Source organism: Bombina bombina, chromosome 3, assembly GCF_027579735.1.
Source record: "Bombina bombina isolate aBomBom1 chromosome 3, aBomBom1.pri, whole genome shotgun sequence".
Taxonomy (NCBI): domain Eukaryota; kingdom Metazoa; phylum Chordata; class Amphibia; order Anura; family Bombinatoridae; genus Bombina; species Bombina bombina.
The window spans coordinates 1,250,314,076-1,250,337,205 of NC_069501.1; the positions used below are offsets into that span (position 1 = coordinate 1,250,314,076).

Below are 23,130 nucleotides of genomic sequence, written 5' to 3' on the forward strand. Positions count from 1 at the left end.
CTTCCCTCTGTATGTAACCCTCTCACACACATGTAATCCCCTTCCCTGTATGTACCCTTTCACACACGTAATCCCCTTCCCCCTGTATGGAACCCTCTCACACATGTAATCCCCTTCCTCCTGTATGTAACCCTCTCACACACGTAATCCCCTTCCCCTTGTATGTAACCCTCTCACACACGTAATCCTCTTCCTCCTGTATGTAACCCTCTCACACATGTAATCCCCTTCCCCTGTATGTAACCCTTTCACACACGTAATCCCCTTCCCCCTGTATGGAACCCTCTCACACATGTAATCCCCTTCCTCCTGTATGTAACCCTTTCACACACGTAATCCTCTTCCTCCTGTATGTAACCCTCTCACACACGTAATCCCCTTCCCCCTGTATGTAACCCTCTCACACATGTAATCCCCTTCCCCCTATATGTACCCTCTCACACACGTAATCCCCTTCCTCCTGTATGTAACCCTCTCACACATGTAATCCCCTTCCCCCTGTATGTAACCCTCTCACACACATGTAATCCCCTTCCCCTGTATGTAACCCTCTCACACAACGTAATCCCCTTCCCCCTGTATGTAACCCTCTCACACACACGTAATCCTCTTCCTCCTGTATGTAACCCTCTCACACACGTAATCCTCTTCCTCCTGTATGTAACCCTCTCACACATGTAATCCCCTTCCCCTGTATGTAACCCTTTCACACACGTAATCCTCTTCCTCCTGTATGTAACCCTTTCACACACATAATCCCCTTTCCCTTGTTGTAACCCTTTCACACACGTAATCCCCTTCCCCTTGTATGTAACCCTCTCACACACATGTAATCCCCTTCCCTGTATGTAACCCTTTCACACACGTAATCCTCTTCCTCCTGTATGTAACCCTCTCACACACGTAATCCTCTTCCTCCCTTATGTAACCCTTTCACACACATAATCCCCTTCCCCTGTATGTAACCCTCTCACACACGTAATCCCCTTCCTCCTGTATGTAACCCTCTCACACACGTAATCCCCTTCCCTCTGTATGTAACCCTCTCACACACATGTAATCCCCTTCCTGTATGTAACCCTTTCACACACGTAATCCCCTTCCCCCTGTATGGAACCCTCTCACACATTTAATACCCTCTTCCTGTATGTAACCCTCTCACACACGTAATCCCCTTCCCCTTGTATGTAACCCTCTCACCACACGTAATCCTCTTCCTCCTGTATGTAACCCTCTCACACATGTAATCCCCTTCCCCTGTATGTAACCCTTTCACACTCGTAATCCCCTTCCCCCTGTATGGAACCCTCTCACACTTGTAATCCCCTTCCTCCTGTATGTAACCCTTTCACACACCGTAATCCTCTTCCTCCTGTATGTAACCCTCTCACACACTAATCCCCTTCCCCCTGTATGTAACCCTCTCACACATGTAATCCCCTTCCCCCTATATGTAACCCTCTCACACACGTAAATCCCCTTCCCCTGTATGTAACCCTCTCACACATGTAATCCCCTTCCCCTGTATGTAACCCTCTCACACACATGTAATCCCCTTCCCCCTGTATGTAACCCTCTCACACACGTAATCCCTCCCCCTGTATGTAACCCTCTCACACACACGTACATCCTCTTCCTCTGTATGTAACCCTCTCACACACGTAATCCACTTCCTCCTGAAGTAACCCTCTCACACATGTAATCCCCTTCCCTGTATGTAACCCTTTCACACACGTAATCCTCTTCCTCCTGTATGTAACCCTTTCACACACATAATCCCCTTCCCCTTGTATGTAACCCTTTCACACACGTAATCCCCTTCCCCTTGTATGTAACCCTCTCACACACATGTAATCCCTTCCCTGTATGTAACCCTTTCACACACTAATCCTCTTCCTCCTGTATGTAACCCTCTCACACACACGTAATCCTCTTCCTCCCTTATGTAACCCTTTCACACACGTAATCCCTCCCCTTGTATGTAACCCTCTCACACACATGTAATCCCCTTCCCCTCCCCCTGTATGTAACCCTCTCACACATGTAATCTCATTCCCCCTGTATATATTTGTAGCTTAATCTATGGTAAGACTTAAAGACTTAAAGATGACTAAGGTGTAGACTGTCCTTTTAAAATAATTCCTGTAAATAACAAACGTCCTGGACCCTGACTTTGTAGCTAAATTGCAGACAGATGGAACTACACCTGAATCAAGGGACTGGTAAGATGATTGTTTGGTCTGTATTGAGTCCAAGCATAAATGGCCAACTTTTTCTCACATCTGTTAGATGCACTGTGCAAATACCCATAGATGTGAGGTCTGATGCTCTATTAACAGGCTAAGCGGGTTTTATTTAGAAAGAAGTTGACTGGCAGTTACTGACTATATAGTAAAAGAAATAAAAGTAAACTGTTTTTTCAGTATCACCTCCGTAAGACGTTAGGTTAAACCAAATAACATACTTTCAGTTGAGTATGTTCTGTTATGTTTTTTGTTTTTTTGTACAGGTGATACCCCACTCATACAGCGGGTTAGGACCGGAGCGTCCGCTGTAAAGTGAAAACCGCCTTAAAGTGAAACGAAGGCAGTTTTTGATTTCTTTTCAGTGTTTAAAATCTTTAAAAACATGTTTTGAACTAACATATATTAGGGGTGCATTAGTGCTAGACATTTAGTTTAACACTCACAGCACAGCACAGTATTCAATAAATACTGTACCTGTAAATATTGACAATTACTGTAGTAAAATTTGCCAGACTATAGCACTGAGACACAGATTGCACTGTAAAGCTGTAAACAGAGTGAAACTAAGCATAGCTAAAATGGTGCCAGTCACTTTTCTCGCAATCTCACAATATTTACAGCACTGTTTCAAAATCCTTGGAGGTTGAACTTTCAGCTCCACAAAGCGCTGTATTAGCGAATCGCTGTAAAGTGAAGCGCTGTAAAGTGAGGTATACCTGTATATGTTGAATTTTTGTTATGGTTGTTGTTGTATTGCCAAAAATGGTACCACTTCTACTATGTGCTAAAAGTCCAGCCCACTGAGGGATCTATACTAATTTGCTACAGATTACACACCAAAGAGATAGTTCAGATAGAGAGAGGAGAGTCGTAATCTGACCATCTATGCAATTTCATTATGACATCAAAAAATGACTAGAATTTTACATTTCCCAGAGGTTAATCTTATATCACATAATGTCACTGACACAGTACAAGAAACTTAAAGCTAACATTTTATTTTTGCAAGAGACCCACTTCTTAAGCTCGCAGATACCTAAGTACTGGTCCAAAGATTATACCCAAAGCTTTCATGCTACTTCAGACACTAAGACCAAAGGAGTTTCCATATTAATACACTCATCTCTGAATTTTGAACACATAAACACGACAAAAGATAGGGAGGGTCGTATGTACTGGTGCAGGGAAAAATACAGGGAATGGAAATTTTGCTATGCAACATCTATGCCCCAAATGAACAGCAAGAGTCTTTCTTTAGGCACATATCTCATCTGCTTACAGACTGGTCTAGGATGAAATAATTTTAGCTGGCGATTTCAATATAGATTTGAAAGCACTGAGTAAAACTATGACACCGGGGGCACCCAAGAAAAAATTGAGACAGCAGAGTATAGCTAAAAAAATTATCGGGATGTTGGACTCACATGATATACAAGGTAAATGGGCGACTCTATATGGGACACCACTGACACCACCTATTATTCATCGGCACACAAATGCTACACCAAAATTGACTATGTCTTCACCAGCCAATTATTGCAACCTATTTACAAAAAGCCAGAATACACCCATGTGTCTGGTCAGACCACTCCATCACACAATTCTTATGGGATCCATGATATCCAAGGACGTACTAAAACATGGGTTTTTGACCCAAAATTGTTTGAAATACCCAGACACTAATAACAGAATACTTAGGGAGATGAGCGATTATTGGCAGATTAACACAGACACAACGACAATCCACTTTCAGTATGGGCTGCACACAAACTCGTACTCCGGGGACTATTAATCAAAGAAAAAGCAGTTTGTAAGAAAAAGGCGGAGATGAGACATACACAACTCCAACAGGAAATTCTCCTTTAGAAAGAGAACATAGACAGACCAATTCACAAGTCATACTCCACACTTTGCAACAGAAAAAGGCAGAATTACACACTATGTTAAATGACAACTCGATTAAGACAGCCCATAGACTTAAAGCCAACTACTTTATATATGCGAACAAACCAGACAAATATTTAGCGAAGAGAATTAGGGACTCATATCAGTCAGTAGCTATCCCAAATATTCAGACTTTTGAGGGGCGAGTCACATCACACCCACAAGAAATTGTGGACACCTTTGCAGAATATTATAAGGTCCTATATGACGGTAAAAAGGTTCAATTAACTGACAAAACTCAGACGGCTCTTGAAAATTTTCTAGACTCAGCCAACCTGTCACAACTGACTACAGAACAGAAAGACCAACTAAACGCTAAGGTGACGCAGATGGAAGTCGTGACGGCTGTAAAAGAGCTTAAACCAGGGAGAGCTCCGGGACCTGATGGATTCCCAGGGGAGTACTACCGACTCTTTAGACAACTACTGATTCCCCACATAGTCAAATTTGCTAATTACATTCTTGACGGCCAGCCTTTATCCTACATTACAGTCGAGCCTTCTCTGATCCTCTCCTTGGATGCGGAGAAGGCGTTCGATAGGATAGATTGGACGTTTATGAATACAGTATTAACGAGGATGGGATTTGATGGGTCATTGATGAAGGCACTGGGAGGCATATACTCTAAACCGACAGCACATATAAGAGCAATTGGACACAAATCAAAGGCTTTTGATATACGCAATGGCACTAGGCAAGGTTGTCCACTATCGCCCCTCCTTTTTGCAATTTGCATAGAGCCTTTAGCTGCGAACATACGAAACTCCCCAGACATTGCAGGATTGCAGATGCAACACATACACCACAAAATAGCATTGTTTGCAGACGATGTGCTGCTGACGGTAACTAAGCCACTTACCTCACTCCCTAACATTTACAGGATTCTACAACAATTTTCAGATATTTCAGGATACAAGATAAATATAGAAAAATGTGAAGCGCTCTCATTGGGCTTACCAAAACAAACAATCAAACTGATTGAAATGAATTTCGATTTTAAATGGGTGAAGGACGATATTAAATACCTGGGAGTTAGACTAACCAAACAATCCTCTCAATTATACAAAGCTAACTACATACCCCTGTTTAAGTTAATAAGAGCCGATTTGCTAAAATGGAAGACACACAACTTCTCCTGGTATGGTAGACTATCATCAATTAAGATGAACATACTCCCGAGAGTCCTGTATTTGTTCCGGGCTCTACCAATAAACATAGATAAAACAGATCTGAAAAGCTACAAACAGATCTTCATAGATATTTGAGAGGCTCTAGACAGGCAAGGATACCACAGGAAACACTTACAAGGCATAGACAGTTGGGGGGGGGGACTTCCCAATTTGATGGATTATTATCTGGCAGCTAGGCTAGCCCAAAACTCATTACTAGGAAGAAGACAAAGTGATGTGCTGTGGCCTCAATTAGAGGCTATGGTAGGGGGCTGTGAGACTCCTGTAGACATTATATGGGAAAGTGACAATTATGGACAGAAGGGGGACTACCGGAACCCAATAACGACAATGACAATTAAACATATCAAGGTTGCAAACAGAGGGAATTTGATTTTGCCTACCACCTCATTATTGAGACCTCTAAGATATATTCTATCAAGAGAGACTAGACGACTGATAGATAAATGGGCGCATAAAGACCTATACGGATAGCTGACTTTCTAGATAATAAGAAAATACTGACCTTCAACCAATTGCAAACTAAGCTTGAGCCTAAACGGCTACCATGGTTTTTATATTTGCAGATAGCTTCAGCTATTAACACATATGTTAAAACTGAGACAGATCACAAGACTAAAAGAAACATTTTTGAAAAGTTATGCTACGCGACACACAGACAGAAGCAAGCAATTACCCAATTATATTATTACATACAGGAAATAAAAACAACTTCCAAACCCACTGTTATACTCCAATGGGAAACTGATGTAGGTAAGACACAGGACCTGAAATCTTGGAACCAAATATTTTTCAATTCCACTAAAGGCCTGTTAGGAGCAGATCTGAAAGAAAACAGCATTAAAATGATGTTTCGCTGGTATCTTACCCCCATAAAAAACAGCTCATATGGTAAGGGGAGGGACCAGACAATGTTACAGAGGATGTACACAGTTAGGCACGTATTTCCATATGTGGTGGGAATGTCCTCAGGTGAAGGAGATTTGGCTGAACCTTTCCAGAATGATCACCACAGTTCTGGAGGAACAGGTTACATTGACACCTATGCAAGGGTTGTTGAGTGTCGATGACCCAAAATTCAATTTATATATAAATAAATTTATTAGGATAATGTGTACAGTGACTCGTATTGCTATAGCAAAATATTGGAAATTGGTAGTACCAGAATGGAGGGAGATTTTGGGGAGAATCAGAAATATGTTTGCTATGTGTGAAACAGCTGCCTATATTCAGGACACAGTGGAATCTTTCAATAAGACATGGTTCTATTGGGTGTTAAATGAAAGACAAATCACGTAATTAGAGTAATAGCAGCCAGATGAAGAAGGACTGTAAAACTGCTGCAGGAAGGAGAAGCTAGGGCTCTAAAATGGACTCAGTGGACAATTAACGATTAGATATAGAATATAAGTTAGTTACATGACGGTTATTAGAAGAAGATATGCAGAGAAGTGGTTTATTTGTTTATTTGTTTGTTAATTATATTTAGTTTTTTTTTATGTATTATTTAATGTATGCTCTTTAAAAGTGGAACATTTCATAACAGATTCTCGCCCATGTGAGGGCTATTATCTGAAATACACAAGACTACTATGTCAAAAGAATTGTATACATGGAGAGATTGTAAAACTTGCTTTGATATATTCTGCTTGAAATATTGTATAGAATCATTTGTGTATTGAACTGATTGTTTAATAAAAAACTATTTCAATCTAAAATAATTCCTGTGGTGTAAATAGTTAAAGAAATATCAGGTTTATATTTTGAGTATAGCATTGACGCGTTTCGCAATGCATTGTTACACGGTTAGCTTTAGCTCACACTGGCAGACAAAGGGTTGCCGTATTTCCTCGGACTCTCCCACACACATGGCTAATTAATAATTCAGAGTGTGTGCACGGCTGAGCTTCCCTGGGCTCTTTGTAAAGGACATGGACAAAAACTAAACATTTGCATAGCTCCGTATAACTAGAAGCCTTGTGATGTGCATGAATTCTTTATGATCTACAGTTGCTATCTTCGCAATAAGCATTACCATTCTAATACAGGTTTTCAGTTTTCTGAAAAAAGAATATAAATTCAAGGACCTTAGGGTCACTTTAGGAAAGAATAATTTTGCATTTGTTAGACTTGCAATGTTTTTAAGAAAACTTCTTTCATTTTATTGTTTAGTAGAATATATTTTGACAGTTTTCTCTCCTTAGTATAGCAAATACCACAGGCTAACTCCAAATCTGCAATGGGTTGGCTATGAGTATGCACATTAGTCTACTTGTCAGGGGGTTGAATTATTTTGCAAAAGGAAAATTGACAAAAGAAAAAAAAGAAATGCATTAGAAAATAATTGTATTAAATCCTTAGTGGCTGATGATCTAAAGTTTTCCACTCAGAAGAGATGATATTAAATGATCTTCCAGCACTGTGAGATCCCTCCGGAGATTCTAAAAAGGCAGATTTTGCTTCACTCCCTGCATTTCTGTATGTGAAGGAGAGACAAGATCATTGCAGTATAGCACTGCATGACATGAGAGTTCTGCTACATTTAAACTCTGCACTTTCTATTTTCTATTTTAATGCATATAGGTTTTGTATACAACAGTATATTTTGTATTGTGATTTTACAAATTCTGATAATGTATTGACAGTTTTGATGTAACTTTACCAAATTAGGTTCATAGTTTTTATTTGTTCTATTTAAAATAAAACTGACGGCTTCATTTTCCCAGAGAGCTGCATTGCTTTTTGTGGGGCTGATAATCAACAATTCTCTAGTTTGAAAAAAAAAATATAGTGCAGACTTTACAGGGGCTGAATTCACCATATTCTACAACAAAATGGGCGGAACCTGGAAGTCCCAGAGAGATGAGAGATGCTATCCATACGGCAAGATTACAAGTTTTGCGGTACAGCTATATCGCTGAAAAATTGGCCTTTTTGAGCGGAATGGCAGGTCTCCCGTATTACAAGTCGCGGTGGTACAGCTATACCGATTTAAAGTCCATAGGATTTAAGCAGCTCTCATCCTATTGGCTGATTTGAATTTTTCAGCCAATAGGAATGCAACGGTACCCCAAAATAAAAGGGGTATCTTGCATTAAATTTTCAGTGTGCGGCGGACAATAGCATGAAGAGGATCCTCGTTGCTGAAGACCGCCGCCCCTGAAGAGGACAAGCACTCCGGATGAGGACCAGCGCTCCATATCCACGCATCGCCAAAGACCGATCCGCTCCTCCAGGAAGAAGATAGAAGATGGTGCCACCCTGGAAGAAGATCTTCGCCGTCTGGATAAAGAATTTTCACCACCTGGACTTCCGGACTTTTTTTCTGGGGTTAGTGTTAGGTTTTTGTTTGTTTTTTTGGGGGTGTTTTTTTTTTAGATTAAGGATTTTTTTATTTTTTAATAGGCACTAAAGAGATGAATGCCCATACAAATGCCATTTTAGGGGCAATGGGTAGCTCAAGTTAGTTTTAGACTTAGTTTTTTTTATTTTGGGGGGTTGGTTGGGTGGGGGGGTTTACCGTTAGGGGGACTTTGTTATTTTTTTAGGTAAAAGAGCTGTTTGACTTTGGGCAATGCCCTACAAAAGGTCCATTTAAGGGCTATTAGCAGGTTATTGTTAGCTTAGGGGGTGTTTTTATTTTGGTGTGGCTTTTCTGTTTTTATAGGGCTAGTAGATTAGGTTTACTTTTTATTATTTTGGATAATTGTGTTTATTATTTTTTGTAATCTCAGTCGGCTAGATTACGAGTTTTGCATTATGAGGGGTTGCGGTAATAACTTGCACATTATTCTCACCGCTCACTTACCTACAGCGCTGGTATTAGGTTTTTCTAAAACCGGCGTTAAAAGGCAAGAATTGAGCGTAGAGCAAAATTGTGCTCGATACCGCACTCTCATACCAGCGCTGCTTAAGTTAGCGGTGAGCTGGTTGTACATGCTTGTGCACGATTTCCCCATAGACATCAATGGGGAGAGCCGGCTGAGAAAAAGTCTAACAAAAAAGTGGAGTAAAGCTCAGTAACGCAGCCCCATTGATTCCTATTGGGAAACACATTTTATGTTTACACCTAACACCCTAACATGAACCCCGAGTCTAAACACCCCTAATCTTACATTTATTAACCCCTAATCTGCCGCTCTGGACATCGCCGCCACCTACATTATACTTATGAACCCCTAATCTGCTGCCCTCAACATCGCCGACACCTACATTTTACTTATTAACCCTAATCTGCTGCCCACAACATTGCTGACACCTACATAATGTTATTAACCCCTAATCTGCCGCCCCAACGTCGCTGCCACTATAATAAACATATTAACCCCTAAACCGCTGCACTCCCGCATCGCACAAACACTAGTTAAATATTATTAACCCCTAATCTGCTGTCCCTAACATCACGCCACCTACCTACATTATTAACCCCTAATCTGCCGCCCCCAACGTAGCTGCCACTATACTAAATGCATTAACCCCTAAATCTAAGTCTAACCCTAACACCCCAACTTAAATATAATTAAAATAAATATAAATAAAACCTACTATCATTACCAAAATTATTCCTATTTAAAACTAAATAACTGTAAAATAAACCCTAAACTAGCTACAATTTAACTAATAGTTATATTGTATCTTGCTTAGGATTTATTTTTATTTTACAGGCAAGTTTGTATTTATTTTAACTAGGTAGAATAGTTACTAAATAGTTATTAACTATTTACTAACTACCTAGCTAAAATAAATACAAATTTATCTGTAAAATAAAACCTAACCTAAGTTACACTAACACCTAACCTTACACTACAATTAAATAAATTACCTAAATTAAATACAATTAACTAAATTAAATACAATTAGCTAAATTACAAAAAAAACCCCACTAAATTACAGAAAATAAAAAACAAATTACAAGATCTTTAAACTAATTTCACCTAATCAAAGCCCTATCAAAATAAAAAAGCCATCCCAAAATAAAAAAAACCTAGCCTAAACTAAACTACCAATAGCCCTTAAAAGGGCCTTTTGAGGGGCATTGCCCCAAAGAAATCAGCTATTTTACCTGAAAAAAAAAATACAAACACCCCCCAACAGTAAAACCCACCACCCACACAACCAACCCCCCAAATAAAACCCTAACTAAAAAAACTAAGATCCCCATTGCCCTGGAAAGGGCATTTAGCTCTATTGCGGCCCAAAGCCCTAACCTAAAAATAAAACCCACCCAATAAACCCTTAAAAAATCCTAAAACTAACCCCCTGAAGATCTACTAACAGTTTTGAAGATCTGACATCCATCCTCAACGAAGCCGGGAGAAGTCCTCATCGAAGCAGCAAGAAGTCCTCAACGAAGCCGGGAGAAGTCTTCATCCAAGCTGGGAGAAGTGGTCCTCCAGACGGGCAGAAGTCTTCATCCAGACGGCATCTTCTATCTTCATCCATCCGGGGCGGAGCGGCTCCATCTTCAAGACATCCGGCGCAGAGCATCCTCTTCCAACGACGACTACCCAACGAATGAAGGTATCTTTAAGTGACGTCATCCAAGATGGCGTCCCTTAGATTCCGATTGGCTGATAGAATTCTATCAGCCAATCGATTTAAAGGGACACTGTTAGTTATATTGTAGCTCGTTTAGGTTTTATTTCACAGGTAAGTATGTATTTAGTTTTAAATAGGTATTATTTAGTTAATAAGTGTAACTTTAATTTAGCTCTTTTTTAATTCTGATAAAGTTAGGGGGGTTAGGGTTACGGTTAGGGTCACGGTTAGTTTTAGGGGTTAATATAGCTTATATTAGGTTGTTGCGATGTGGGGGGCTGGTGGTTTAGGGGTTAATAGGTTTATTTAGTGGTAGTGATGTGGGAGGCCAGAGGTTTAGGGGTTAATAACTTTATTTAGTGGAACAGCCAATAGAATGCAAGCTCAATCCTATTGGCTGATTGGATCAGCCAATAGGATTTTTTCAACCTTAAAGGGACACTGAACCCAAATTTTTTTTGTTTTATTTCACAGATAAGATTTATTTTAACTAGGTAGACTAGTGAGTAAATAGTTAACTATTTACTAACTACATAGTTAAAATAAATACAAACTTACCTGTGAAATAAAACCTAAGCTGCCTTACACTAAAACCTAACATTACAAAAAATAAAAAAACACTAAAATTACAAAAAAAAGTATGATTACAAAAAACTAACAAAATTATCCAAAACAATAAAAATTATTCCTATTCTAATACCCTTTTAAAAAAAACAACCAACCCCAAAATAAAAAAAACTTTAATCTATAATAAACTACCAAGGACCCTCTAAAGGACCTTTTGTGGGCCCTTTAAATTGCCTTTTGTAGGGCATTGCCCTAAAGTAACAGCTCTTTTGCTAAACCCACAAAATAAAAATAAAGTTGTTAAACCTAATCTGCCCATTGCACTGAAAAGGGTATTTTATATGGGCATTGCCCTTAAAATGGCATTCAGCTCTTTTGCTGCCCATTAAAAATAAATAATGGCTATTCTAAAAAGATGTCGGATGTCTGCAGGATGGACCCGCTCCGCGCCACCGGGATGAAGATAGAAGATGCCGCCGGGATGAAGATAGAAGATGCCGCCGGGATGAAGATAGAAGATGCTGCCTGGATGAAGATCGAAGACGCCGCCTGGTTGGATGAAGACCTCGCGTCTAGATGAAGACTTCTTGCCTCCTGGATGTCCGGACTTCAGAAACTGTAAGTGGATCGTTGGGGGTTAGTGTTAGGATTTTTTAAACTTTTTTGGGTGTTTTTTTTTTTAGTTTATGGTTTAGGTCTTTTCTTAAAAGAGCTAAATGCCCTTTTCAGGGCAATGCAAAAGAGCTAAATGCCCTTTTAAGGGCAATACCCATACAAATGCCCTTTTCAGGGCAATGAGTAGCTTAGGTTTTTGTTAGAGTTAGGTTTTTTTATTTTGGGGGTTTGGTTTTACTGTTGGTTTTACTGTTGTTTTTTTACAGGTAAAAGAGCTGCTTAACTTAGGGCAATGCCCTACAAAAAGCTCTTTTAAGGGCTATTGGTAATTTATTGTAAGCTAGGTTTTTTTTTATTTTGGGTGGGCTTTTTTATGTTTATAGGGCTACTAGATTAGGTGTAATTCTTTTTTATTTTTGATAATTCGTTTGTTATTTTTCGTAATTTAGTGTTTGTTATTTTTTGAAATTTAGTATTTTTTTATTTTTTGTAATTAGATACTTTGTAATTTTTATAGTAATGTTAGAATTTATTTAATGTGTATTTTAGTTTTCTGAAATTGTTAGATAGTTTAAGTTTAGTTTAATAGTTATATTAGTTTAATTGTTAGTTTAAACTTACGCCTAGATTTAGAGCTTTGTTAGTAACGACCAGCGGTGCTAACGCTGCTTTTTTTCCCAGCGCACCCTTAAGACAAAGCTGGTATTTAGAGTTGTCTGAGTTGCTGCGTTAAGCTCAGAAAAGGGAGCATTGAGCATAATTTACTTTCCCTTCAACTCTCAATACCAGCGTTGCCTACGGTAGCAGTAAGCTGGAAAAACGTGCTCGTGCACAATATCCCCATAGGAAACAATGGGGCTGAGCTGGCTGAAAAAAAACCTAACACCTGCAAAAAAGCAGCGTTCAGCTCCTAGCGCAGCCCAATTGTTTCCTATGGGGAAACACTCTCTAAGTCTACACCTAACACCCTAACATGAACCCTGAGTCTAAACACCCCTAACCTTACACTTATTAACCCCTAATCTGCCGCCCCCGCTATCGCTGACACCTACATTTTATTATTAACCCCTAATCTGCCGATCCGGACACCGCCGCCACCTACATTATAGCTATATATGAACCCCTAATCTACTGCCCCTAACATCGCCGACACCGATATTATATTTATTACCCCCTAATATGCCCCCCCCCACGTCGCCGCTACCTAACTACACTTATTTACCCCTAATCCAATCATATTGAGCTTGCATTCTATTGGCTGTTCCAATCAGCCAATAGAATGCGAGCTCAATACGATTGACTGATTGGATCAGCCAATCGGATTGAACTTCAATCTGATTGGCTGATTGAATCAGCCAATCAGATTTTTCCAACCTTAATTCCGATTGGCTGATAGAATCCTATCAGCCAATCGGAATTGAAGGACGCCATCTTGGATGACGTCACTTAAAGGTACCGTCATTGTGTACGAAGAATCCGGAAGAGGATGGCTCTGTGTCGGCTCCTTGGAAGATGGCTCCGCTCCGCTCCGAATGGATGAAGATTGAAGATGCCGTCTGGATGAAGACTTCTACCAGATGAAGGTCCTCCTTTGTGCACCTTGGATGAAGATTTCGGCCCGGTTGGGTGAAGACGACTCAAGGTAGGGCGATCTTCAGGGGTTAGCGTTAGGTTTTTTTAAGGGGGATTTGGGTGGGTTAGAGTAGGGGTATGTGGGTGGTCGGTTTTAATGTTGGGGGGGGTTGTATTTTTTTTTACAGGTAAAAGAGCTGATTGCTTTGGGGCAATGCCTCGCAAAAAGCCCTTTAAGGGCTGGTAAAAGAGCTGATTACATTTATAATTTAGAATAGGGTAGGGCATTTTATTATTTTGGGGGGCTTTTTTATTTTATTAGGGGGCTTAGATTAGGTGTAATTAGTTTAAATTTCTTGTAATATTTTTTAATTTTTTGTAATTTAGTGTTTGTTTTTTGTATTATAGATTAGTTTATTTAATTGTATTTTAGTTTAGCTAATTGTAGGTATTTTATTTAATTAATTTAATGATAGTGTAGTGTTAGGTGTATTTGTAACTTAGGTTAGGATTTATTTTACAGGTAATTTTGTACTTATTTTAACTAGGTAGCTATTAAATAGTTATTAACTATTTAATAGCTATTGTAGCTAGTTAAAATTAATACAAAGTTGCCTGTAAAATAAATATAAATCCTAAAATAGCTACAATGTAATTATTAGTTATATTGTAGCTATATTAGGGTTTATTTTCTAGGTAAGTATTTAGTTTTAAATAGGAATAGTTTATTTAATTATAGGAATATTATTTTGTTTAATTAAAATTATATGTAACTTAGGGGGGTGTTAGGGTTAGAGTTAGGTTTAGGGGTTAAACCTCTAAATCTAGGCGCTAGTTTTTTTAATTTGACAGGTAAGTTTTAATTTAATTTAAGATAGGGAAATTGTAATTTTAATATAAAGTTAGGGGGCGTTAGGTTTAGAGGTTACTAGTTTAAATTAGTTTGCTGTGATGTGGGGGGCTTTCGGTTTAGGGGTTAATAGTTTAATTTAGTATATTTCGTTGTGGGGGGCTTTATGTTTAGGGGTCAATAGGTTTATTATAGTGGCGGCGGGGCTGGGAGCGGCGGAATAGGGGTTAATAACTTTAGTAGAGTGGGGGCGATGTGGGCGGACAGCAAATTAGGGGTTAATAATATTTAAATAGTGTTTGCGATGCGGGAGGTGGTTTAAGGGTTAATAACTTTATTATAGTGGTGACGATGTTGGGGGCTAAAAGGCTTGCGGTACAGCTATATCGACAAGACTTGTAATTTTTTTTAGCTTTAAAACACGAACGCAAAACTTGTAATCTAGGTGTAAGTGTATTGCAAATTCTGAGCAAATTTTACTTGTATACAGCTTGTGAGATAATTCAGTGAGAACAGAATTATGAGATATCTTTAGCCATAGCCTGGGGACTCCATTCTTCAGCCCAGGGAATTCTCCTGTCCCTGACACTTTCTGAAGCTGTGTTTTATTTTACAATAGAGAAAATACAAAGTGCAATGTAATTTGTAAAAGATACAAAGAAATATGCAAAGTATGATCCTAATTTGTTAAAGTAACACAGAAACTTTCAAAACATAATCAGAATTTGGAAAATCACTGCTGGATCTAAATTTAATTTATATGCATCACATGTAAAAGAGAAAGTACAACGCTTAAATGTTATAACACTGAAAGGACCCAATCTGAAATGTAAAGTAATATAAAATACAAAGCACAAAGTATAAGTGCAGCAAAACCCTTATATCATACAATGCTACAGTGCACTGGGCTTGTCTCTCCTTCACATACAGAAATGCAGAGAACAGTTCTGAGAGTTTGAGTGGAGAAATTTATGGGAGGCATCTCTCATCTCTCTGGCACTATCCAAGCAGGAGCATCTTTTATAATGAGGTCCTTATAGAGAACAAAAAGGGACAGTCTGCTTGAAAAATGTTATTTAAAAAAAAAAAAATCCCTTAATTGCCCATTCCCCATGCATGGGGCAGCATTGCACAAGCATTTCACTAGAAATGCTTGTTCAATGATAAATGCCGACAGCGTATGATTATGTCTGCCCGCACACTGTTAAATCTACCCATGGGGGCATATGTATCAAGCTCCGAATGGCTCGCTAGAAACAGCAGTTATGAAGTAGCGGTCACAAAGACCGCTGCTCCATAACCTGTCCGCCTTCTCTGAGCAGGCGGACAGACATCGCAGGAAATCAACCCGATTGAGTACGATTGGGTTGATTGACACCTCCCTGCTGGTGGCCGATTAGCCGCAAGTCAGCAGAGGGCGGCGTTGCACCAGCAGCTCTTGTGAGCTACTGTTGCAATGCTGAATACGGCGAGCTGTTAACTTTTTTAATTTAGATTAGGGTAGGGAATTTTTTTTGGGGGGCTTTGTTATTTTATTAGGGGGCTTAGAGTAGGTATAATTAGCTTAAAATTCTTGTAAACTATTTTTATTTTTTGTAATTTGTGTTTGTTTTTGTAATTTAGTTTAGTTTATTTAATTGTAGGTAATTGTAGGTACTTGTAGTTAATTTATTTAATTTATTTATTGATAGTGTAGTGTTAGGTTTAATTGTAACTTAGGTTAGGATTTATTTTACAGGTAATTTGGTAATTATTTTAACTAGGTAGCTATTAAATAGTTAATAACTATTTAATAGCTATTGTACCTAGTTAAAATAAATACAAAGTTGCCTGTAAAATAAAAATAAACCGTAAAATAGCTACAATATAATTATTCGTTATATTGTAGCTATATTAGGGTTTATTTTACAGGTAAGTATTTAGCTTTAAATAGGAATACTTTAGTTAATAATATTTAATTTATTTTGTTAGATTAAAATTATATTTAACTTATGGGGTGTGTTAGGGTTAGACTTAGCTTTAGGGGTTAATACAATTATTAGAGTAGCGGCGAGGTCCGGTCGGCAGATTAGGGGTTAATAAGTGTAGGTAGGTTGCGGCGACGTTATGGGGGGCAGATTAGGGGTAATAAATATTATGTAGGTGTCGGCGGTGTTAGGGGCAGCAGATTAGGGGTACATAGGTATAATGTAGGTGGCGGCGGTGTCCAGACCGGCAGATTAGGGGTTAATAATATAATGCATGTGTCAGCGATAGCGGGGGCAGCAGATTAGGGGTTAATAAGTGTAAGTTTAGGGGTGTTTAGACTCGGGGTTCATGTTAGGGTGTTAGGTGCAGACTTAGAAAGTGTTTCCCCATAGGAAATAATGGGGCTGCGTTAGGAGCTGAACGCTGCTTTTTTACAGCGTTGTTTCCTATGGGGGAATCGTGCACGAGCACGTTTTTCCAGCTAGCCACTACCGTAAGCACCGCTGGTATTGAGAGTTGAAGTGGCGGTAAATATGCCTGTACGCTCTCTTTTTGGAGCCTAATGCAGCCCTTCAGAGAACTCTAAATACCAGCGTTGTTTAGAAGCAGCGCTAGAAAAAAAAGACACGTAGCTAACGCACCCCTTTGGCTGCAAAACTCTGAATCTAGGTGTAAGATATTAGGTGGCTTTCAAGGACTTAGGTTTAGCCTTCAACAAAGAATACCAAGTGAACAAAGCAAATTGTCTGACAAAAGAAAAATGTCATGTCCTATCTGAATCAGGAAAATGTATTTGACTTTACTGTCACTTTAAAATGACATGAAAAAAAATGTAATTTTTATATAAAATAAATAAATACATTTGCCATATCATTAATTCATTTTATCCCTTTGTTTCTATAATTTAACTCTTGGAATTATGAGTTTTTCTCATTCTGAGAAATGACACTGCACATTGCAGCCTTAATAAGCCTAAACAAACTTCTTTTCTGTCTCATAGGGCTCAATTTATTTAGTTCTCACAAGAATTTGCTCACCGTAATTTAACAAGCAGCGGTCACCAGACCACTGCTTCCCTAACCTTTTCGCCACCTCTAAGGTGGCGAAAATTCAATCTCCGGGGTCGAGTCCGACCGAGGAGATTGACAGCTCCTGCCCGCGCTTGATTGGCTGTGCCCGGACAGGGTGGGATTGCACGCAAACTCAAAATTGTGCTCGTGTGCAATGGTGATTACCTGCGGGTAATTTTGCCCCTCCACAGGCGAGCTGAGGCGTACAGGGGTGCATATACGTGCCCCTGTCCGCCTCAGCTTTGATAAATCTAGCCCTAAGTGGCTTCAGCAAGGGTCAGTAGGAACTGCAAAACAATACAGGTTTTGTTAGCATAATGAATGTGGCTAGCTTTGTCTACTCGAGTAATAAGACAGGGTTGAATCCTCCAAATAAGGCTAATAGTGAGTGGGATTTGGCTATTGAAAACCAACTGCAGCAAACTGTAAATGAATTACATACAAAGAATCACATTAATCAAGCATGCATGTTTACTGTAAAGTTGCTCTATTGTTTCATTGTTCTATTGTTTCTTATGTATTAGTTGTACTATCAGTCAAATTGTGTGTGTGTTATACATGTGTGTGCTTGTGTGTATGTTATTGTCTTTAAGTGTGTTGGTGCCATAGGGTGTGTGTGTTTGTGTGTGTATATGTGAAGTGTGACTAATGTCTGTGTGTGTGTAGGTGTGTGTGTATGTGTAGTGTGTGTATATTTTCATGTGTGTGTGAGTTGTGTGTAGTGTCTATGTGTGTAGTGTGTGTATATGTGTATGTAGTGTGTGTGTGTGTATGTGTAGTGTGTGTATGTAGTGTATGTATATGTGTATGTAGTGTGTGTGTGGGTGGGTGTGTGTGGGCAGTGTGTGTGTGTGTGTAGTGTGAGTGTGTGAGTAATGTGTGTGTGTGTGTGGGGGGGGGTAGTATGTGTGTGTAGTTTCTATGTGTGAAGTGTGTGTGTATGTTTGTGTGCATGTGTCTGTAGTGTGTGTATGTGTGTGAGTAGTGTGTGTATGTGTGTGTTTAGTGTCTATGGGGTAGATTTATTAAGCAGCAGATGCTGCAATCTACCCCCGAAGCTTTCGGCTCGCTGGAAACATAAGTTAAGAAGCAGCGGTCGTAAGATACGATCAGGATGATTGACACCCCTGCTAGCAGCCAATTGGCCGTGAATGTGCATAGGCCGGCATTGCACAAGCATTTCACCAGAAATACTTTTGCATTGTTAAATGCCGACAGTGTATGCTACAGCGAATCATGTCCGTCCATCATATGATAAATCAGCCCCTATGTGTGTAGTGTGTGAGTAGTGTGTATATATGTAGAGTGTGTGTGTAAGTAGTGTGTGGGTAGTGTGTATATGTGTAGCGTGTGTGCATGTGTCTGCAGTGTGTATGTAGTGTGTGTGTGGCATGTGTGTGTAGTGTGTGTATGTGTAGTGTGTGTGTACATGTGTGTAGTGTGTGGGTAGTGTGTGTATGTGTAGTGTGTGTGTACATGTGTGTGTAGTGTGGGTAGTGTGTGTATGTGTAGAGTGTGTGTACATGTGTGTGTGTGTGTGTGTAGTGTGTGTAGTGTGTATGTAGTGTGTGTAGTGTGTGGGTAGTGTGTGTATGTGTAGAGTGCGTGTGTATGTGGTGTGTGTAGTGCATGTATATGTAGTGTGTGTGTGTGTGTCTGCAGTGTGTATGTAGTGTGTGTAGTGTGTATGTGTGTGTGGGTAGTGTGTATATGTGTAGAGTGTGTGTGTGTGTATGTGTGTGTAGTGCATGTATATGTAGTGTGTGTGTGTGTGTGTCTGCAGTGTGTGTAGTGTGTGGGTAGTGTGTATATGTGTAGAGTGTGTGTGTGTGTATGTGTGTGTAGTGTGTGGGTAGTGTGTATATGTGTAGAGTGTGTGTGTGTGTGTATGTGTGTGTAGTGTGTGGGTAGTGTGTATATGTGTAGAGTTTGTGTGTGTAGTGTGTGGGTAGTGTGTATATGTGTAGAGTGTGTGTGTGTATGTGTGTAGTGTGGGGGTAGTGTGTATATGTGTAGAGTGTGTGTGTATGTGTGTGTAGTGTGTGGGTAGTGTGTATATGTGTAGAGTGTGTGTGTATGTGTGTGTAGTGTGTGGGTAGTGTGTATATGTGTAGAGTGTGTGTGTGTATGTGTGTGTAGTGTGTGGGTAGTGTGTGTATGTGTAGAGTGTGTGTGTATGTGTGTGTAGTGTGTGGGTAGTGTGTATATGTGTAGAGTGTGTGTGTGTATGTGTGTGTAGTGTGTGGGTAGTGTGTGTATGTGTAGAGTGTGTGTAGTGTGTGGGTAGTGTGTGTATGTGTAGAGTGTATGTGTGTGTGTAGTGTGTGGGTGTGTGTGTATGTGTAGAGTGTGTGTGTATGTGTGTGTAGTGTGTGGGTAGTGTGTGTATGTGTAGAGTGTGTGTGTGTGTGTATGTGTGTGTAGTGTTTGGGTAGTGTGTGTATGTGTAGAGTGTGTGTGTATGTGTGTGTAGTGTGTGGGTAGTGTGTGTATGTGTAGAGTGTGTGTGTATTGTGTGTAGTGTGTGGATAGTGTGTATATGTGTAGAGTGTGTGTGTGTGTGTGTGTGTGTGTGTATGTGTGTGTAGTGGGGGGTAGTGTGTGTATGTGTAGAGTGTGTATGTGTGTGTGGGTAGTTTGTGTATGTGTAGAGTGTGTGTGTATGTGTAGAGTGTGTGTGTGTGTGTGTGTGTGTGTATGTGTGTGTAGTGTGGGGGTAGTGTGTATATGTGTAGTGTGTGTGTGTATGTGTGTGTAGTGTGTGGGTAGTGTGTATATGTGTAGAGTGTGTGTGTGTGTATGTGTGTGTAGTATGTGGGTAGTGTGTGTATGTGTAGTGTGTGTGTGTGTATGTGTAGAGTGTGTGTGTATGTGTAGAGTGTGTGTGTATGTGTGTGTGTAGTGTGTGGGTAGTTTGTGTATGTGTAGAGTGTGTGTGTATGTGTAGAGTGTGTGTGTATGTGTAGAGTGTGTGTGTATGTGTGTGTAGTGTGTGGGTAGTGTGTGTGTATCTATGTGTGTACTTTGTGTATGTGCCCGCTAGTAGGGGGGTGTCAATCAACCCGATCATATTTGATCAGGATGAATTGCGGCAATGTCTGTCACCTCCTCAGAGCAGGCGGACAGGTTATGGAGCAGCGGTCTTTAGATTAAAGTATAATCAAACAGAGATTGATTAATGGGCCCCTATTAATTGCTACTGTGTCCAATAAATTTATTGCTACTGTGTCCCTATTAATTGCTACTGTGTCATTATAAGTATTATTATTTTTAAGAAGACTACAGAGAACTGGTGGAATGATCTTAAGCCACTTTTTACCCTGAAGACAGAGGGTCTCTCTAAGGGGCGTATATGGCGTTGTCGTGTGGGAAAGAGATGCTGACATTACAAAGTGCACAATAAAAATCATACAAAACAAATGACTGAACAATTCACACAAAAATTTGCAGGCGGAAAATGTATTGTTAAGGTGCATCAAAAATCATAATGTAAGTGCATTGGGTGTGCAAAAACCACTTATAAGTACATAATACAAATTGTAATTGTTGTCTGTTTTGTGTTCGTAAAATGGGCGTATATGAAATTGTCACTGTAATCCCAACGTAGTTCTGTAAAGATTTTTGCACTATAGATCTCGCAGTTTTTACTCGAAAACTAAAAGATGGCGAGCTTTTCTCAAAACACTCAACAAAGCAGCGTAAAATGATTTATATTGACTGCAGGATTTACTTTTTAAAGTGTACCCCTTGCTCACTGCTAAGTGTCTCTTTCCAACGAGCTCCATTACTTTCAGTGAGAGTCAACTCGCCACTTGCAAGGATTGCTCCTTTTTCACAATAATTCCACCAGGGCAGCTCCTGCGAGGGTCAGCGAGAAAAACCACGTCTGGTCTGGTGAAGTTTAGATCATCGGACTCAGAGGGCCCATTTATCAAGCTCCGAATGGAGCTTGTGGGCTCGTGTTTAAAGACCGCTGCTCCATAACCCTGTCCGGATGCTCTGAGCAAGAGGACAGGAATCAGCCGAATCAAGTACGATCGGGTTGATTGACACCTCCCTGCTGGCGGCCCATTGGCCGCGAGTCTGCAGGGGGCGGCGTTGCACAAGCAGCTCTTGTGAGCTGCTGGTGCAATGCTGAATACAGAGAGCGTATTGCTCTCCGCATTTAGCGAGGTCTTGCGGACCTGATCCGCACTGTCGGACCAGGTCCGCAAGACCTTTGATAAATAGGCCCCAGAGATTTCGGCAGGGAGGGATGCAATTTAACTTTCAGTTTCTATTTTGTACACATCATTAACTCTTATTTTAAATGCAGAGATAAAAAAACAAAACATAAACACAACACTGAACAGGCTAGACAAACATTGCATGGGGGGGAAAAAGCATAGGAAAAAACTAAATTGCAAGCTGCAGAAGACCCAGACGTACCACTTTGGGCAGTACAGCTGCTATGGCATCTTTGATAACTTCCCGCAGGCGAGGGATGTCGATGACGGAGCCCAGTGTAAGCAGAACATCCTATAGGGAAAGAAAGAATAATCTTAAATTACAGGATAAAGAGGCCAATGAAGGCAACATAAAAAAGCATAAAACAGGCAGTGATGAGTGAGGTTTGTTGTGCTAAGTTAAGAGCTATTGTGCAGCGATGTAGTGAGCACTGGGATAAAGCACATCAGCAAAAGGGTTACTGTACGGAGACAGTGGAATTACATTACATTAGCGTCTAGTCATTACAGGTTATATGATTCAGACCTTCCCCCTCCACTCAACATAAACTGAACCACAAGTTTTGAGAGTGTGTGTGTGGGGCAGGGACCTTAATTTTGCTCCATATATATAAGCATTAGTCCCCCATACGATTCACCCTATTGATGTCAGTGAGTCACCACTTATCTCAGACTACAGCGCATATCTCAGACTACAGCGCATATCTCAGACTACTGCGCATATCTAAGACTACAGCGCATATCTAAGACTACAGCGCATATCTCAGACTACTGCGCATATCTCAGACTACAGCACATATCTCAGACTACAGCGCATATCTCAGACTACAGCGCATATCTCAGACTATAGCGCATATCTCAGGCTACAACACATATATCAGGCTACAGCGCATATCTCAGGCTACAACACATATCTCAGACTACAAAGTATTTCACAGAGTGCACAGCATATCTCCCTCTACATATTACATATTTTAAACAGCAATATAACCACATATATTTCTCTGTCTAAATTCCATATCTGAGACTAAAAAGCATCTGCCAAGCTATAGGTAGGACTGTACAAAAGGTATCCCAAGGGGTAGACATAGCCGACCATAATGTTTCTTTGGTCCAAACTATACAGAGTAATGTTCAGATTATAATTTCCTACTTTTTAAAACAAGGCTGGGCAGGTTGCAGGGAGATAAAGTGCTATTTTGCTGTCAATTGATGATATACACTGGGAAATAGTACTAATTATACTGTATTTTTATTTATCATTCACAGTATTTGGGACTAAATAAATTCTTTGCACAGCGCCAATACTGAGCATGGCTAAAACGTTTTATATTCTGCCGACCT

General features: G+C 39.9%; 1 protein-coding gene across 4 annotated transcripts in view; it reads right to left on the reverse strand.

Moving 5' to 3' along the window:
- PDE2A (phosphodiesterase 2A) overlaps positions 1 to 23,130 on the reverse strand; it is a 1,131,360-nt gene that overhangs the window by 678,946 nt on the left and 429,284 nt on the right. For all 4 annotated transcript variants that reach the window (XM_053708776.1, XM_053708774.1, XM_053708775.1 and 1 more), the window contains one exon: positions 21,989 to 22,078. In XM_053708776.1, coding sequence (XP_053564751.1) covers positions 21,989 to 22,078 — 90 coding nt within the window. The remainder of the gene's footprint in view (positions 1 to 21,988; positions 22,079 to 23,130) is intronic.